Source organism: Homarus americanus, unplaced genomic scaffold (assembly GCF_018991925.1).
Source record: "Homarus americanus isolate GMGI-L3 unplaced genomic scaffold, GMGI_Hamer_2.0 scaffold57980, whole genome shotgun sequence".
Taxonomy (NCBI): domain Eukaryota; kingdom Metazoa; phylum Arthropoda; class Malacostraca; order Decapoda; family Nephropidae; genus Homarus; species Homarus americanus.
Genome location: NW_024716703.1, coordinates 14,295,905 through 14,312,628, shown reverse-complemented (window position 1 = coordinate 14,312,628; position 16,724 = coordinate 14,295,905). Strand labels below are relative to the sequence as shown.

General features: G+C 36.6%; 1 protein-coding gene across 2 annotated transcripts in view; it reads right to left on the bottom strand.

Moving 5' to 3' along the window:
* LOC121858298 (dnaJ homolog subfamily A member 1-like) overlaps positions 1-16,724 on the bottom strand; it is a 49,293-nt gene that overhangs the window by 26,384 nt on the left and 6,185 nt on the right. For both annotated transcript variants that reach the window (XM_042354624.1, XM_042354625.1), the window contains exons 2-3: positions 4,859-4,998; positions 4,462-4,640 (exon numbers count right to left, since the gene is read on the bottom strand). In XM_042354624.1, coding sequence (XP_042210558.1) covers positions 4,462-4,640; positions 4,859-4,990 — 311 coding nt within the window. In that variant the 5' untranslated portion in view covers positions 4,991-4,998. The remainder of the gene's footprint in view (positions 1-4,461; positions 4,641-4,858; positions 4,999-16,724) is intronic.

Sequence of the window (16,724 nt, the reverse complement as noted above, 5' to 3'; positions counted from 1 at the left end):
CTAAGACAGACAGACAGCCTGGTGACTGACTGCATGTCACCGAGCATTTTTTATGAAAAATGCATATAAATATTCTAAATGAATTATTTATAGGAAATAAGTATTATGATCAGTAAATATATGCATTACTGGCCACCCCGAACACAAAGGCAAGCAGAAAATGGCCGCTAAGTGCGTAGTGATCCCGAGCGCTACCTGTCAATACGACACTCTCCCCATCTCCCTCGTCACGCTGCCACAGGGAAGTTTCTAGAGGGTCAATATATAGCTTTTCTTACTTCTGTTTTATTGTTTTATCATTTAAAAGGGTGAAAAATATTTTTAGAAAGGTTGATTTTTCTCAAATTACCGTATTTTTCGGCGAAAAAGACGCACGTTTTATGACAAAAATATAACTAAAAAATTACCATGCGTCTTCCAGGACACTAGTCGATGAGTTGTAGCAGAGGTTTTTGAAATCAGCCCTTTACAAAGACTGTTACCTCATTACAGTACTTAACAATTGCAAGTATTCTCTATACAGTACTATAAAACTAGATATAACTACTAATGATATACAGCTAGACCCCGACTATTGACTACGTGGACTTACGTCCATTGGTACTTACGACCTGCTTTGACCGTACGTCTATACGGGACATACGACTGCGACCGTCATGACCAAAAATTTTTTCTGATAAGCCTTTCTACTCTGGCTTGTTCTGTCGGGGGAGGTGTCTTGGAGTGCTTCTCATTAAATTTACCTCACTCAGTGGAGGCTTTGTTTGTGTTTGGCTACTCGTATCCTATACTGATCGCTTGAACTTTCGTTATTACTCGTGTTAATTGACTACATAAATGACTGAAGCGTAAAAGTATGGTGCAATTGGTGCTCGGAAAGGAGACAGAGCCAATTACTTTTTGAGATGAAACAAGATAATAACACAGCATGAGAATGGAAAAGCAGTAGCAACAATCTCTCACAGCGACTTGGGTTTCTCCTTTCGACTATATCCACTATTCTGAGGACAAAGACATTATTAGTGAGTAGTGAAAAGGAACAACACTTTCTCTCAAAGGAACTATAATATCAAAAAAGATAAGGTCCTATCCACGATGTGGAAAAAATTATTGGTGATATGGATAGAAGACCAGATACAGAAGGAAGTGCCGCTTAAAGCGTTCTAACCCTTTACCGGAAGGCTAAAGCAAAGAAGCCTGTTCCAAAGCCTGAAGGCAGGCAGGATGAATGATCAAGCCTTTTACAGGAAGTCATGGTTGGTTTGATAGATTTAGCAACTACAGTCTACACAATGTTAAGGTGAGTGGAGAGGCAGCTAGTGCCGATGTTGGTGCTGCAAAAGCTTTTAAGGAGGTTGGGGCAGGCCTTTTGATTGTGGGAGAGATTATTTGCTGAGCAAATATTCAATGTGGATGAGACTGGATTATTATTATGGGCAGCATGCCTGGTGGACATACATCACAAGAGAGCCCAAAAGCAATGCCCGGTTCAAGAGGACGAGTGCACTTCTGTTGGGGGAGAATGTTGTTGCTAGTTTCAAGCTAAAATATTACAGTCTATCATTCAGAAGGTGGGGACTTTTAACATGTGTTGTTTTACTGCCACTGTTTGCTCATGGTACAAAAGCCTGGTGGCCTAGTACTGTTTTGAGGATTGGCTCACTGACTTGTTTCATTCCACAAGCCAAGGAGTATTGTATCTGCAACAAAGGATTCCATTCAGATTTTGCTGATTTTGGATAATGTCGGGACACCACCACCTGGACGACATGCACCCTGATGTTAAGGTAGTCTACATTCCACCTATTGCTACCTCTATCATCATCCAACAACCCATGGATCAAAATTATATTGCTGCCTTTAAAGCGTATTATTCATACGACCTTATACGCTCAGGCTGTTGCTGCTACTGAAGGTGAAGAATACCTCAGACAGTTTGGAAGAGTACAACTTGTTTGTCATGTCAAGTAGGCACAGCATGGGATCAGGTTACAAAACATTGCACCAGATGGAATATGGAAAAAATCCTGAAAAAGATATGTGAACAGTTCCAAAAGGATTTAAGTAGGTGATTCTTTTGGATATTAAGCCAACAAGATACTGGAGTTAGGTGAACAGCTGGAGTTAGAAATTGATACCTACTGAGATGTTGGACAGTTGGTTTGAAAATTAACAGCAGAAGGCTCGTGTGAGGATCTTATTGAACTAGATGCACAGAAAGTTGCAGAGGAAGAAAGAGAGAAATGTTGAAGGCCTGCACCCCAAAAAAGGTTTTCAGTGAAACAACAGCGGGGCATTTGCTGCAATTAATAAAGGAATTACCAAATGTTTGATGACATGGATCGATGTGAAGCGTTATGCCGAAGTTGACAGAATGATCCAAGATGCTCTTGCATAGAATTTATAATAATGAAGAAAAAAAGCAAACTGTGCAGTCAGGGTGGACATCTCTATTTCAAAAGGGGTCCCCAAGTGCCTTGTATTCACTCCTCAAGATGATCCAATACGGCAACCTTCCAACCAGCAAGTTACCACAGTGCATAAACCTGTGTCTGAGCGGCATTGATGACCCACCAGCCCTGTCTCCTCCTCTGCTTCTTCCAATTAATATAGTCTCCATGTATCCTGTAAATAGAAAATTATGGGGGCTCTGTGTGCATTCAGCTGACTACATTTAAGGTAAGTGCTCAGTCACACTGTATCCATTCCTCATTATTTATTACTTTTACTGTACTGTATCCATTCCTCATTATTTTTTACATTTAGTGTACTGTATTTCATTGTAGATTTTTAAATTTTTTTGGAAAAAAAAAAAGTGAATTTTTTTTTTGGATTTTTTTTTATCTATGTCGGACTTACGACCTGGATTTGGGTCCCTAACCCCATCGTAAGTCGGGGTCTAGCTGTATTGCAAAAAAAATAAAAATAAACCTTGCTGGTGTGTGGTCTGTTTACTAATGGCAGTGGTGTGGCAGCGCCATCTATTGAGGAATTGCTAAAGGTTGTCTGTTGGTCTCAAAGTGCAGGAATGTTTGTTTCTTTATATGTAGGCTCTCATATTTGGACACCTATTTACAGTAGGCTCTCATATTTGGATACCTATTTAGACTGTAAGAACCCCACAAAATTAAAATCTTCCAAATTTAAATACAACTTCGTCATTCAAGTAAAATCACACACAACAACATTGGCTGTCCTTATGTTTTAAATTTTACCACCACTGGTGGGTAGAATTTTTTTTTTAATTCAGAAACATTAATTAAAATATATATGAACAGTAAATAAGTGTTGCTTTCATATTCTTATGTAGAGTAACGACGATATGTTTACACATGTGCTCACTTACACACACGACCTCACTTTTTTTACCCTTAATTGTTAGCTATTTCCATTGTTCCAGTTATTAACATTAAATAACATTACTTAAAACAACCATATTAATTTTTCTACATTAATTTTACTACAGCTACAACCGGGGTCTTATTTTCTTCAGTTTTATAATTATGTAGAACCAATCAATCACTGGTTTTGCAAACATGTTGCTTTTTTACTTTTATTTTCTTGTTTTTAAATAAAGAATTTTTGTTTTATTTAGACGCTGATATACATGTTTACATTTGCTTACCTTCTACTGTTGGAAAATATTTCCCGTCGTTGTCATACCGACAAAAACAAGAGAAAGAATGTAAACACTACAGCCCCTAAGATGTGGAGGTGACCAGCCCGGTGTATAAAATGAGTGCTGTATTAAAGATTTCACCTTCTTATACAGATTTTTTTTTAAATTGATAAAAATGATGACTGATAAGCAGTTCTAAGTGATGATATTCAAAGAGGTGTGTGTACTTGTGCCAAAAGGGCTGTACAATTATCAAGCAACGGTTTCACTGGTGTCGGTAGTAGGCAACTACCAAACAGGGAGGTACCAGGTACTACTGCCTGGGAAGATATTGGTAGACCCTGCTGCCATATGGCATCACGAAAATTGTGACCAAGTCCCAGGTTGCTGATCTGACTTTCTGCCACATTTACACACAAATGCAAGGTCTCAATTGTTTCTCATACTTTGACAACACAACATACATATATTGTTTCTCAATCTTGATTTTTTTTTGTATTTCTTTATGGTTTATTATTATTATTATTATTATTACATTTTCACCCCCTAGGCCCCAATGTGGGTCAGTGACCTGTGCCCAGGTGAGCTAATACCAGTAAAAAAAAAAAAAAAAAAAAAATTCCAAAATCAGGGTGTCATCCACAATGCAGCGTCTTCCAAGCCGAAAAATACAGTACCCCGTGTGGGGGATACGGGCAGCGGCAACCTAGACCGGGGCGTAGGGGTTAAAATGGGTAGGGAAAATTTTCTCGGCAATTAAACGAGTCAAGACTGGTACAGTATTCAATGAATTGAGTTACACAGCTATATAATAATGCAGCAAGAAGTTATACTGGACTCACTTCTTTTCACGGCCACGTCTCATACCACCCCCAAAGAACATATCAAAGATGTCCATTGGCGAGGTGAAGTTGCCGCCTCCAGTGCCACCCTCCTTGAGTGCCTGCTCTCCTCCCTGGTCATATATTTTTCGTTTCTCCTCATTGCTCAACACCTCATATGCTTGTGAGATATGCTTGAACTGTTTATGGAAAAAAAATTATGATCAACAAGTAAAAATGGCAGGTACAAAATTTTAACCTTTAAGATAATCACTTATCCACGAGTAACTAGCTTGTTCAAGTAATAAGATTGACAGTGACCAAGATGAACACAAAATGTTTTATATGAATATTTTTATAGTGTACAGTATATAGCATAAGATAGATAAATAATTCCTCAATCAGGTACAGCACTTACCTTCTCTCCTTCATTCGGGTTTTTGTCAGGATGGTACTTAAGAGCAAGTTTACGATATGCTTTCTTAAGTTCGTCTGAGGTAGCTGTAGGTTTAACCCCAAGGACATCATAATACCCTGTTTCCTTGACCATCCTGTCTCCTAGAAGAGATGGAATATTGTAAATTCATAACTCAACAATATGTTTTTCTAGAGGTAATAAATTCAAGACCTGAAAATGAGTGATCCAAATGTGTACATGGTGGTAATCTCTCTAAAAATCTACAGTACAGTACCCTATAAGCTTGTTTTGAATATTTGTTGTTTACATATAAATTTCTTAATCAAGCTGTTGTACCATGGTGAATACAGTGACAATGTACCAAAGCTGACAAAAGTAACCTCATTTTCTCTTCATCCAGATATTTTGATTTCCTTGCAAAGAATTTGGTTCTAGAGCAGGATCTTTACTAAAATGTTTGTTTTAATGCAAAAAATACAAAACAAGCAAGAAAGCAATGCTAAGTAGGTTTTGGCCACTGGCAAATTATAAACTACTGTACTGGACAATCACTTAACTACAGTATACAGTACAGTACCTGATTTCAGGAAGCAAATACTGAGAATACTGTACAACAGCAACAGATTTTACTTTGGTAAAGTCTCACCCAAAAGTTTGTTAACTCTCCCAGTCAGCTATTGCTGCACTGCCTGCTTCAGATGTTTGAAACTGTCTCAGTACCAACCAGAACATGAAACATATATGAATGAATCTAAAGGTTCAAAGTAACAGACTCAATTTCATACATCTGAAGCAGGCAGTGCAGCAATAGTTGGCTGGGAGAGTTAAACTTTTGGGTGACTATACAATCACTCAGTGATCTGTTGCTGCTAAATTCAGAAACATGCAATACTCCATTTTCGTTATGTTAAGCACTACGTACCACTTCCTAGAGAAATTCTGGGTATTTTTTTCCTTCCCTTTTCACACTGTTTCCTATACATCAAAATAAATCTTTCAGATGTAACTCCCAAAGACAACAACTCAACATTAACCTTCACTACTGGCAGTCACTTTTACTATTTCATTTGGCCAATGCCATATGATTTTATTCACCACTACTCCTCATACCCAAGGGGTTTAGTTTATAGAAACAGTCTTGGCTTTTACCATTCATAAAATGCAAAACCAACCAACCGCCCTAACAAAACAGTACAGTTCAGTTTTAGAAAACTTATTTAGATACGATTTGTTAAAAGATAAAGTGCGTACTAACACTATTTGGAACATTTTATACAATACAGTACAGTATACAGTACATTACTGTACAGTCGGCCCTTAACATACGCGGGTTTAGCATACACAGATTTGCAAATACGCGGATTTCCCCGCCGGAGGAATATTCTGTACATTGAAGTAATTGAAGTACTTTCAAATCGCGCGCCATTCAACTGGCACGCGGCATCGAACACGGGACACCGCCCGCTCCCGCAACCCCACACACACGCATAGCTCTCCCTCACTCAGTCAGTCTCGCTGAAACCACTCTTGTGTTGACATCAGCATTGTAGTTGCAAAAATATTACATTTCCGTGAATGTATTATATCAAGCACAGTATGAATAGAATATCACTAATATAAGAGTATTTTAACCGAAAACTACTAAAAAAACGAGTAACATATCTTGAACATCGGAAGGTTAGGTAAAGTCTTTTGTTTTCATGTAGTTTATCCTAATTTACATTGAAATGCATTACGTTTTAGCAAAACTACTATTTATTTCTGAGAATATGGAAATGTAATATTTTGCTGAAATGATATACGTATTACAGTGGAAAGTGGGATAAAATCGTGACGAAAACAATGACTTTCGCTTTCTTTCGTTCAAAAGATGTTACCGTAATCGCTTTTCGAATGGTTTTCAGTTAAAAACTGTTCTATTACAATAATATTCTATCCTAATTCACTTGTGATGCAACAATTTTTTTAACTGAAAACCATTCGAAAAGTGATTACGGTAACATCTTTTGAACGAAAGAAAGCGAAAGTCATTGTTTTCGTCACGATTTTAACCCACTTTCCACTGTAAAACGTACTTCATTTCAGCAAAAATATTACATTTCCGTGAATGTATTATGTCAAGCACACTATGAATAGAATATCATTGTAATAACAGTATTTTAACCGAAAACTATTAAAAAAACGAGTAACATCTCTTGAACATCGGAAGGTTAGGTAAAGTCGTTTGTTTTCGTCATGTATTTTATCCTATTTTACATTGAAATACATTACGTTTCAGTAAAGCTACTATTTATTTCTGAGAATATGGAAATGTAATATTTTTGCTGAAACGACGTACGTATTACAGTGGAAAGTGGGATAAAATCGTGACGAAAACAATGACTTTCGCTTTCTTTCGTTCAAAAGATGTTACCGTAATCGCTTTTCGAATGGTTTTTAGTTAAAAAACTGTTGTATTACAATAATATTTTATCCTAATTCGCTTGTGATGCAACAGTTTTTTAACTGAAAAAGATTCGAAAAACATGTGTACCGTCTAGCTGATATGGCAGAGCCCTGGTCACGGAGGCTTTTTTTTGCATCGGCCCTTCTTAAGCAGCCTTTAATTTTAGCATACATTGAAATTGTGTTTACCGATATATTCTTATTTTCTTGCTTCTTATTTTCCAGAAATATGACAAGTTTGTATATAATACAATGTTACGGTACTTTTAATTTACAAGTGTTCATTTTTAAAAATACAGAAGACACCAAACAAATGCCAGTACGGATATTTGCGTGACTCTCCCGCCAAAAAAGACCAAACAGCTGGTACTCTCTCCCTCAGCCCTACCAAAAATAGCCCAACGACATCTTTCTTGTTAATTCTCTTCCAATTTCTCACTTTAACTTGTATTTTTTACTTCATATTGCCTACATCAGATAAACTACAGTAATTGAGGTTAGACATTGTTATAAATTTGATTACCGGGTACTGGCAGGATGCCGTTAGAACCACCTGACCCTACCAACAGTGTTGCAAGTCAGACAATGCATTTTTTTTTTTTTTACATTTTTGGTGTCTCCATTTATTTTTTTTTCTGTGGGGGTTTGCACAATAGTAAACTGTTTTACCTACAGTACAGGTAGTTCTGCTATAACGCGATAATTGTGTTCTTGTAAAATATCGTATTATAGAAAATCGCGTAATAGAAATAACAGGGCTTATGGAGAAAATAGGGTTAGGTGCAGATTACTCGAAATCGAAAAAATTTAGTAGTTAGCCTAACACAAAGGATAGCACAGTCTAAATAAATGTTACATTCATATCTAATAATGAAATCATACAGTAAATTTAACACTTTACCTTGAAAAAATATGAATGTAACTTGATGGGGGAGAAGGGTGATTTTGAGGTTGATAACATCAAGCTTCTCTTCAAGTGTTATATCCTTTCTTTTACGATAATCACCGGGAATTCTATCATCAGAATGCTTTTTGGAGATATTCTTCTTTACCATATTCACAGTTAATACCACAAAATTGGAGAAATAGTAAGCAAAAATCGCGTTATAGCAAACAAGCGATCGCGTTATACAAATATTGTTCCGAATTCATAAATCGCGTTAGAGCAAATTCGCGTTATCAAAACACGCGTTATAGCAGAACTCACTGTATTGTAAAACGATTTGGGAAAAGAAATACTCGGTAACTTAAAATTTTAAACGGAAAATCTTGAAATTGGCAACTGTGTGCTGAAGACAATGACAAGGAAAATTATTTTGATGGATTTTCATGAAAATATTCAGAAATATGGTATCTTAGTATTTATTCAAGTGAATTAGGATAGAATATTATTGTAATACAACAGTTTTTTAACTGAAAACCATTCAAAAAGCGATCACGGTAAAATCTTTTGAACTATGAAAGAAAGAGCAAGTCATTGATTTCGTCACGATTTTGTCCCACTTTCCACTGTAATATGTATGTCATTTCAGCAAAAATATTACATTTCCATATTTATTTCTGAGAATATATTCATTCAGTAACAGTTAAGGTAAAATATACTTGTGATGTAATATTTTAATGAAAATACGGTATCAAAGTTTTCTTTTGTTTCAAATTTAATTAACAAAGGTTGACGTTTCAAATGTAGTGAACAAAAATTTATGTACAGTATCTATAAATAAACTTTAAAAAATGAATACTTATATGTTTCACATCGTCCTGTGCATACCATACCATGCATTTGGCTACTTTGGGCTTGCTATGATGACGCAAGAGATCTGCCCTGGCAACTGTACCGACACTCACAGCTGGTGGTGCGTTGGTGTGTCGTTTCCATTGTTTACTGGTAGTTACTGGTAAATATTTTTCAACCTAACAAAACTATTACCCGTTTAGAGGTCGACCCCCAATTTTTTGCCAAATAATTTGGTCTTAAAAACTCGAGCTACACAAAGGTATATACGGTAAATAAGGACAGGGGGGGCAAGGGTTTTTTTTGGGGTAAATGTACACGGACTTTAACACTCAAGGGTATCTGTTACCTAACCCCCGCGTATGTTAAGGGCTCTGTATGTAATAATAATAATAATAATAATAATAATAATAATAATAATAATAAACGGTTTATTATAAACGGTTTATTAATAGAGTTGTCGGTGGCTGAAAATATACACTTACATTTGATTTAGACATAATGATATAATATGCATTGAATGCATTTACAAGGCTGTACAGTACATAAATCAGGAGTTGTTTATTATTTTAACAACAGATGGGATGGTGCTGTTCTTATATCTATCGGTGCGGGCTCTTATGGGCTGAATTTTGTTGTAGTGGCGGACTGCGCGAGTTGGGTGGGGGGCTGCAGGTGGCAGGAGGTGGCGATGGCGAGGGTGGTGCAGTAGTCCACGGCCAAACCTTTCCAGTGCTTGGTGGTGGAGGTCACTGAGGGATGGCATTTCCAGGGTGGAGAGAGCGTTGGTGTAGCCGGAGTATTCTGCGCCGAGCATGATTCTGCAGGCCCTTTTCTGTACCTTCTCTAGCTGACGTTGTTGGGTGGAGTTGAGAGAAGACGACCAGGCTGGTGACGCATACGTTAGTTTGGGGAGAATAAAGGCGTTGTAGATGGTCCTCAGCTCTGGCGTGGGTGTCCCAAGTGACCTAAGTCTTCGTAGCATGTAGAGACGGTACGAGGCTGCCTTGACTGTGTTATTTACATGGGCCTTCCAGTCAAGTTTGTTGTCTATAGTTACACCCAGGAGTTTGGCAGACTGCACCAGCTGGAGAGGATGGGCACCCACTGTGACTGCTGGGGCTTGCACTGGAGTGGTGGCGGTATTGATGTGCATGACTACGGTTTTGGTGTGGTTGATGGTGACCTTGTTCTCCGTAGTCCATGCCTGTAGCCTGTCCAGGGTGCCTTGGAGCGATGAGTAGTCTGGTGCGGTGTTGTCCACTGAAACCCCCACAGTGCAGTCATCCACGTACTTCCACCTGTGAGGAGTGTCCGATAGAGCGTCGTTGATCAGGATGAGGAAGCACAGTGTAAACAGCTGCTTTCTAATGTACAAAGGATTCATTATGTATGTATATATATATATATATATATATATATATATATATATATATATATATATATATATATATATATATATATATATATATATATATATATATATATATATATATATCCACACACATATATATATAACCGGTCGGAATTTACTGGACTTTAATTTCTCACTTGGCTTGGGGTTTATGAAAGAGTGTTAGATGGTAATTGCAGTGGAAGCGCCCCTTTGAGAAAAATCCCGAACCAGCACAAGAACACTTAAATCTACTAAACAAAATGGATTGTCCGTGACCCGTGGAAGGATAGCGTCTGTGACTGGGATGAATGAGACACACTGTAAAATTTAGACACTTATATTCCCTTCAACACTACAAACACAATCAAATAATGGTACACCAATATGCGCACCTCTTAACTTAAACTTAAAACACTACTCTGGGGAATAAAAGTTATATGGATATTGAAATTATTAGAAACTCAGGCAACAATAAATTTAAAGTACAGTTGTACCCCACTTAACGCGGTCAATTGAACCCAGAGGGTCCCGCGTTAAGTGAAATCCGCGTTAAGTGAACAACAGAACATATGGGATTAATTCCAATAGAAACCGGCCCGACCCCCAAACTCCACTTTTTGAAGGCACATACCTATGTTGTAGTAAAAATAACATCTTAATTTTATGATGGTACATGCACACAATTAATACTTAAGAAAAATAGAGAAATACAGTCGCCAAGTTAATGTCCATTCAAATAATGGACTCAACTCCCTCCCACTCTCACACTACACTGCCGGCTCTTCCCTCTCAGAGAAATTTTTGGGGGAAAACCACTAAATTTTAATAAATAATACCTCAAACTAAAGTTAGGATAATACAATTGACATTGCTGGATTCCTTGTAAGACCAGGAATATTTTGAATATAAATGTCATATATTTTGCACAAAAGATAACATAGTTACCTAGAGAAAAAATTTTATCTAAAATTTGTATGTTTAATGCAAAATATATGATGTTTATATTCAAAATGATCACCAAATTATAAGAATTCCAGCAATGTAAATTATATTCTGACCGGGTAATTTGTATGAATTTTATGAGCTAAAACAAATATCTTCAGTTAATAAAAAAAAAAATAATCTTCACGACACTATCTGTCAATCAAAGTACCCCACCTTGCCTCCCCCCCCTCTTCCAACCGCGCGGTCAGTCCCAACCCTCCCCCCACCCCCCACCAATCCTCCCTTCCAGAGTTTTTAACATTTAGTATTAAATAATACCTCAGATTAAAGTTAGGATAATATAATTGACATTGCTGGATTCCTTGTAAGACCAGGAATATTTTGAATATAAATGTCATATATTTTGCACAAAAGATAACATAGTTAATTTGAGAAAAATTTTTATCTAAAATTTGTATGTCTAATGCAAAATATATGTTTATATTCAAAATGATCATCAAATTATAAGAATTCCAGCAATGTAAATTATATTCAGACCGGGTAATTTGTATGAATTTTATGAGCTAAAACAAATATCTTCAGTTAATAAAAAAAAAAATAATTCTTCACAGGGTAACAGATGGTCGGTCGGTCCCTCCCTCCCCCCCACCAACCGTCCCAAGGAGATGTGTGGGATAACCACTAAATTTTAATAAATAATACCTCAAACTAAAGTTAGGATAATATAATTGACATTGCTGGATTCCTTGTAAGACCAGGAATATTTTGAATATAAATGTCATATATTTTGCACAAAAGATAACATAGTTACTCTGAGAAAATTTTTTATCTAAAATTTGTATGTCTAATGCAAAATATATGATGTTTATATTCAAAATGATCACCAAATTATAAGAATTCCAGCAATGTAAATTATATTCTGGCCGGGTAATTTGTATTAATTTTATGAGCTAAAACAGGCGTCAGGCAGGGTGGCGGGTGGGGCAAATCTAAAAATAGCGTCTCGAGCCGGACACTCACCGCGTATATGTGGAAAAAATCCGTGTTAAGTGAAAGTTCAGCTCTGGCGAGGCACCGCGTATATGATAAAAAGCGTTAAGTGAAACCGCGTTAGGCAGGGTAATACTGTATTAAGAAATGTTGCTTGCACACATGAAACAGGCCTTAAGGGCTTTCAACAAAATTATATCACTGAGAAAATGGTATTAAAAAAATAAGAAATTAATAACTCTACAATGAATAGGCCTTAAGGGCACTCACCAAAATTATATCCAGCACTGAGAAAATGGTATAAAAATCAGAGCTTATAACTCCACCCTGAATAGGCCTTCAGGGCGCTCAACAAAATTATATTACCCCAACAGATACACACCTCCTAACCTAACTTAAACACTACTCTGGGGAACAAAGGTTATACCTGAGATTGAGATTATAAAGAAATATTAAATGCACACAGCATACATTAGTAACTGAAAAAATAGTATTAACTACACACAAAAATATTGTCACTATTATTAAGAAGTTACCGAGTCCACCAATACCCGTGAACCATGCTTCCTAACCTAACACACACACAGATTCCACCTGCACTCCGTAGTCGTTTAAGACACAACCAACAGGCACCCGTAGTTTAAGGCCCAAATCAGCCTTTCTCCACCTTGGAAAGTGTACCTCTAAACTCCAATGACTCTTGGCCCCAGTGTGCAGCCCTGTATCACTCAGCTGGCTTCACTTTACCCCCAGTACATCCATGAAGCAGAAGGGAGTGAGCCAATCAGACCTTGTACAGTTGAGAGAAGCTTTAGCTTCCCGTTAGCAAGAGGGTTTCACTAAGCTGCTCGAGACATGTGGTATTGTGAGCCGAGGTAGAGGAGAGCTGATGACCCCAACGATCGTCCCTTCGTCAGCTGGGCACCCAGACAGCTAGATTCCCTCAAGAGATCCTTTGATACCCCGCTAAACAGTGACAGGCCTACACTGATCGGTCCAACGGCGACAATCGCCATCCTCAACCATCAACGGCAGTCTCAAACGGCAGTCAATCTCTCGCAGTCAAATGGGTTCTGACGGAAACCTTGTTATACTGCAATAGCGCAACACAGGTGACTAGGCCACGTGACTATTTCTGTGACGGACGCGCAGGGACGTCTTGTTGATCCGAATGCTTTCGCGTTACTGAGGACCAGCCAGACTCGTGTCCTCTCAAGGCGTCAGCTTAGGCCTATGTGACATTTTCCGCCTAACTAATAACTCCTTGGGACACCCGTAACATTATTCAGACTGATAAACGATCTATAATAATTCCAAATTCAATAATAGTCACTTAACTTCATGAATCGCATCATTATTAATTCGGCAAATTACATTTAATATCATATAGGCTTAGTTCCACAACCTCTCGCTATGTGCGGGGAGCGCTCTCTTCCCTCAGACGACCTTGAAAACTCAGTATCGCCAATGGCGCGGCGTTTGAAATTACTCTGAAATTTCTGAATATTACATATACAGGTAGTTCTGCTATAACGCGATAGTAGTGTTCTTGTAAAACATCGTGTTATAGAAATTCGTGTAATAGAAATAACATGGCTTATGGAGACAATAGGGTTAGGTGCAGATTACTCCAAATCGGAAAAAAATTTCGTAGTTAGCCTAACACAAAGGATAGCACAGTCTAAATAAATGTTACATTCATATCTAATAATGAAATCATACAGTAAATGTAAATGTTACACTTTACCTTGAAAAAATATGAATAAAACTTGATGGGGGATAAGGGTGATGTTGAGGCTGAGGTCGCAGAACATGTTTCTTCAATCTATAAGCCTTTCTTCTGAATACTTGCGATGCGATCTTGAGTGCTTCTAGAAGTCTTCTTTTCCATAGTCACAAAATTGGAAAACAGTAATCCAAATTCACTGAGGACATAAAAACTTACTGATGTTCCAACAAAGTGTGGAAGCAAAAGCAGAAGCGTATGGTCTAAGCATATGTATTTTGTTTTCTCTTATTTAAATTACATTTACCTCTTGCTATGCAAATACTCTGTGTATAATAACACATAAATTATTTCTGCAATTACTTCACAAACAAAACATAAATCGAACAAACATGCGATGTCAGCAATGAACTATAAACACTATAACCCGCACCAAGCCACAATGTACAGTACTTTAAATGCTACTTATTTTATTTTCTCTCTTATTTAAAAATTTTACAATTTACATATGTACAGTATTTATTACAAACAAAACACATAAATCAATTGAACAAGTGATGTCGAGCGTGAACTGTAAACATTGACCAAGCCACAACACTGTTCATTTTGCTTTCTTTAACATATTTAGTTTTTCTCTTTTATTTTAAATTTTTACGATTTACATATATATATATGCTCCTCTCTCTATATATATATATATATATATATATATATATATATATATATATATATATATATATATATATATATATATATATATAAATCTACAATGGCAATGGATAAGATAAATATGATAAAAATCACCTGGGAAAATGGAAACAACGGAGCACCTTAGCTTTACGTCTTTATTCAAGACATCTTCAGAGGCAACTGGATTACACATACGGACAGAGAGAGGCTTAAATATACGGGGTGACTAAAAGCATGAGAGGGTCAGCTCATAACAATGACATCCACTAATCCCCACACACCAACACACACGTGAGAGGGCTTAAGAGAAGGGTGGTATTTATTCTTCAGGTCAGGTCGAAAAAGGGACCCACAAAATAACTATCATACACTCTAGATCAAAAGGTTTTCCAAAGCATTTTTTAACTTGTAGGCTGACAAATAATTTATGTAACATATTATCCCAGTTTTAGACTGACCATCACTAAGGTTTATTAGTTTTAATTCATAATCAAACTAGCTTGTGCAGTCTTTCTGTGACACAAGATGATTTGTGGGGACAGTGGATGTCATCATTATGAGCTGACCTCATATTTTTAGGTCACCCTGTATTAAGCCTCTCTGTCCATGTAATCCAGTTGCCTCTGAAGATGTCTTGAATAAGAAGGCAAAGCTAAAGGTACTCAGTTAATTCCATTTTCCCGTGTGATTTTATCAATATATATATATATATATATATATAAATTACAATTTACATATATATATATATATATATGTAAATTGTAATTTACATATTGTTATAATATACTAGGCGCCCACAAAACATGAGAAAGCGTTTAAGTCCCCACAGTAGAGATGTCCGTTCTCTATCCACTCCCAGGATATCCGTTTCTTTTGTGTACTACAACTCAGGGACTCAAGTATTTCTGTATATGACACAGGATGATAAAGAAATTTAGTTTATTTGTTTATTTATTTATATATAATATGCTGTATTATATTAAATATACTGCAAGTATTTTTCTTTGAACTATATATCGTGTTTTGAAAAAGGAGGCTACATTTATGGTGATCGTTAAGGACCAAACTCGAATCCATGGCGTGACTTCTGTTTAATTATTTATGTCCTAAATTTACCACTGCTTCATTAGTTTCAGAATTAATGCAGTCATTTACTGATATTCTTTTGCAAAAAAATAAATTTTTAAATGAATTATTTATAAAGAGATAAATATTATGATCAGTAAACCTACAGATATGCATGCACAGCCCTTATCGAACCACAAGGGCGATAAAATAGCCTACAGGCGGTCACAGTCGAGTCACTTTCCACTTTCTTGTCACTGGCAAATGGGGGAGGGGGATGATAATAGCAGCTGTGTTTTATTACATTATGTTAGACTAGTTTATAATACATTTTATTATTTTAATATACAGGTATTAATCTTCATTTTAATCCAGCTTACCAAACATAAGTTTCAAAGTATAAAATAATTAGTGGTACTATGGGACAGCAGCAAGGTAGTTTACTGTATACATAAATATTACAAAATTATTTCTGCAATTCTTCACAAACCAAAACACATAAAATCAAATTGGATATGTGATGTCGAGGCGTGAACTGTAACCTTATTAGTATGATATAAGAAACTGGCAGGTGTAAGCATATGTGGTGATTTTCTCTTTTGTAAGGAATTTTTACCCATTTACTTACAATATATAGGTATACTGTATACATAAATATTTACATACATTACTTTCTGCAATTGTTCACAAACAAAACACATAACTCAATTGAACATAGCGATGTCGGCGTGAACTGAAACCCTAACAACGTTAGGTGGAGATAAATTTAAAATAAGCGAGTTCGCGTTTTCACAATACTCGTTCCTCAATTCATAAATGGCGTTAAGGCAATTGTCAAAACCATAGCGTTATAGCAGAACTCACTGTATATATA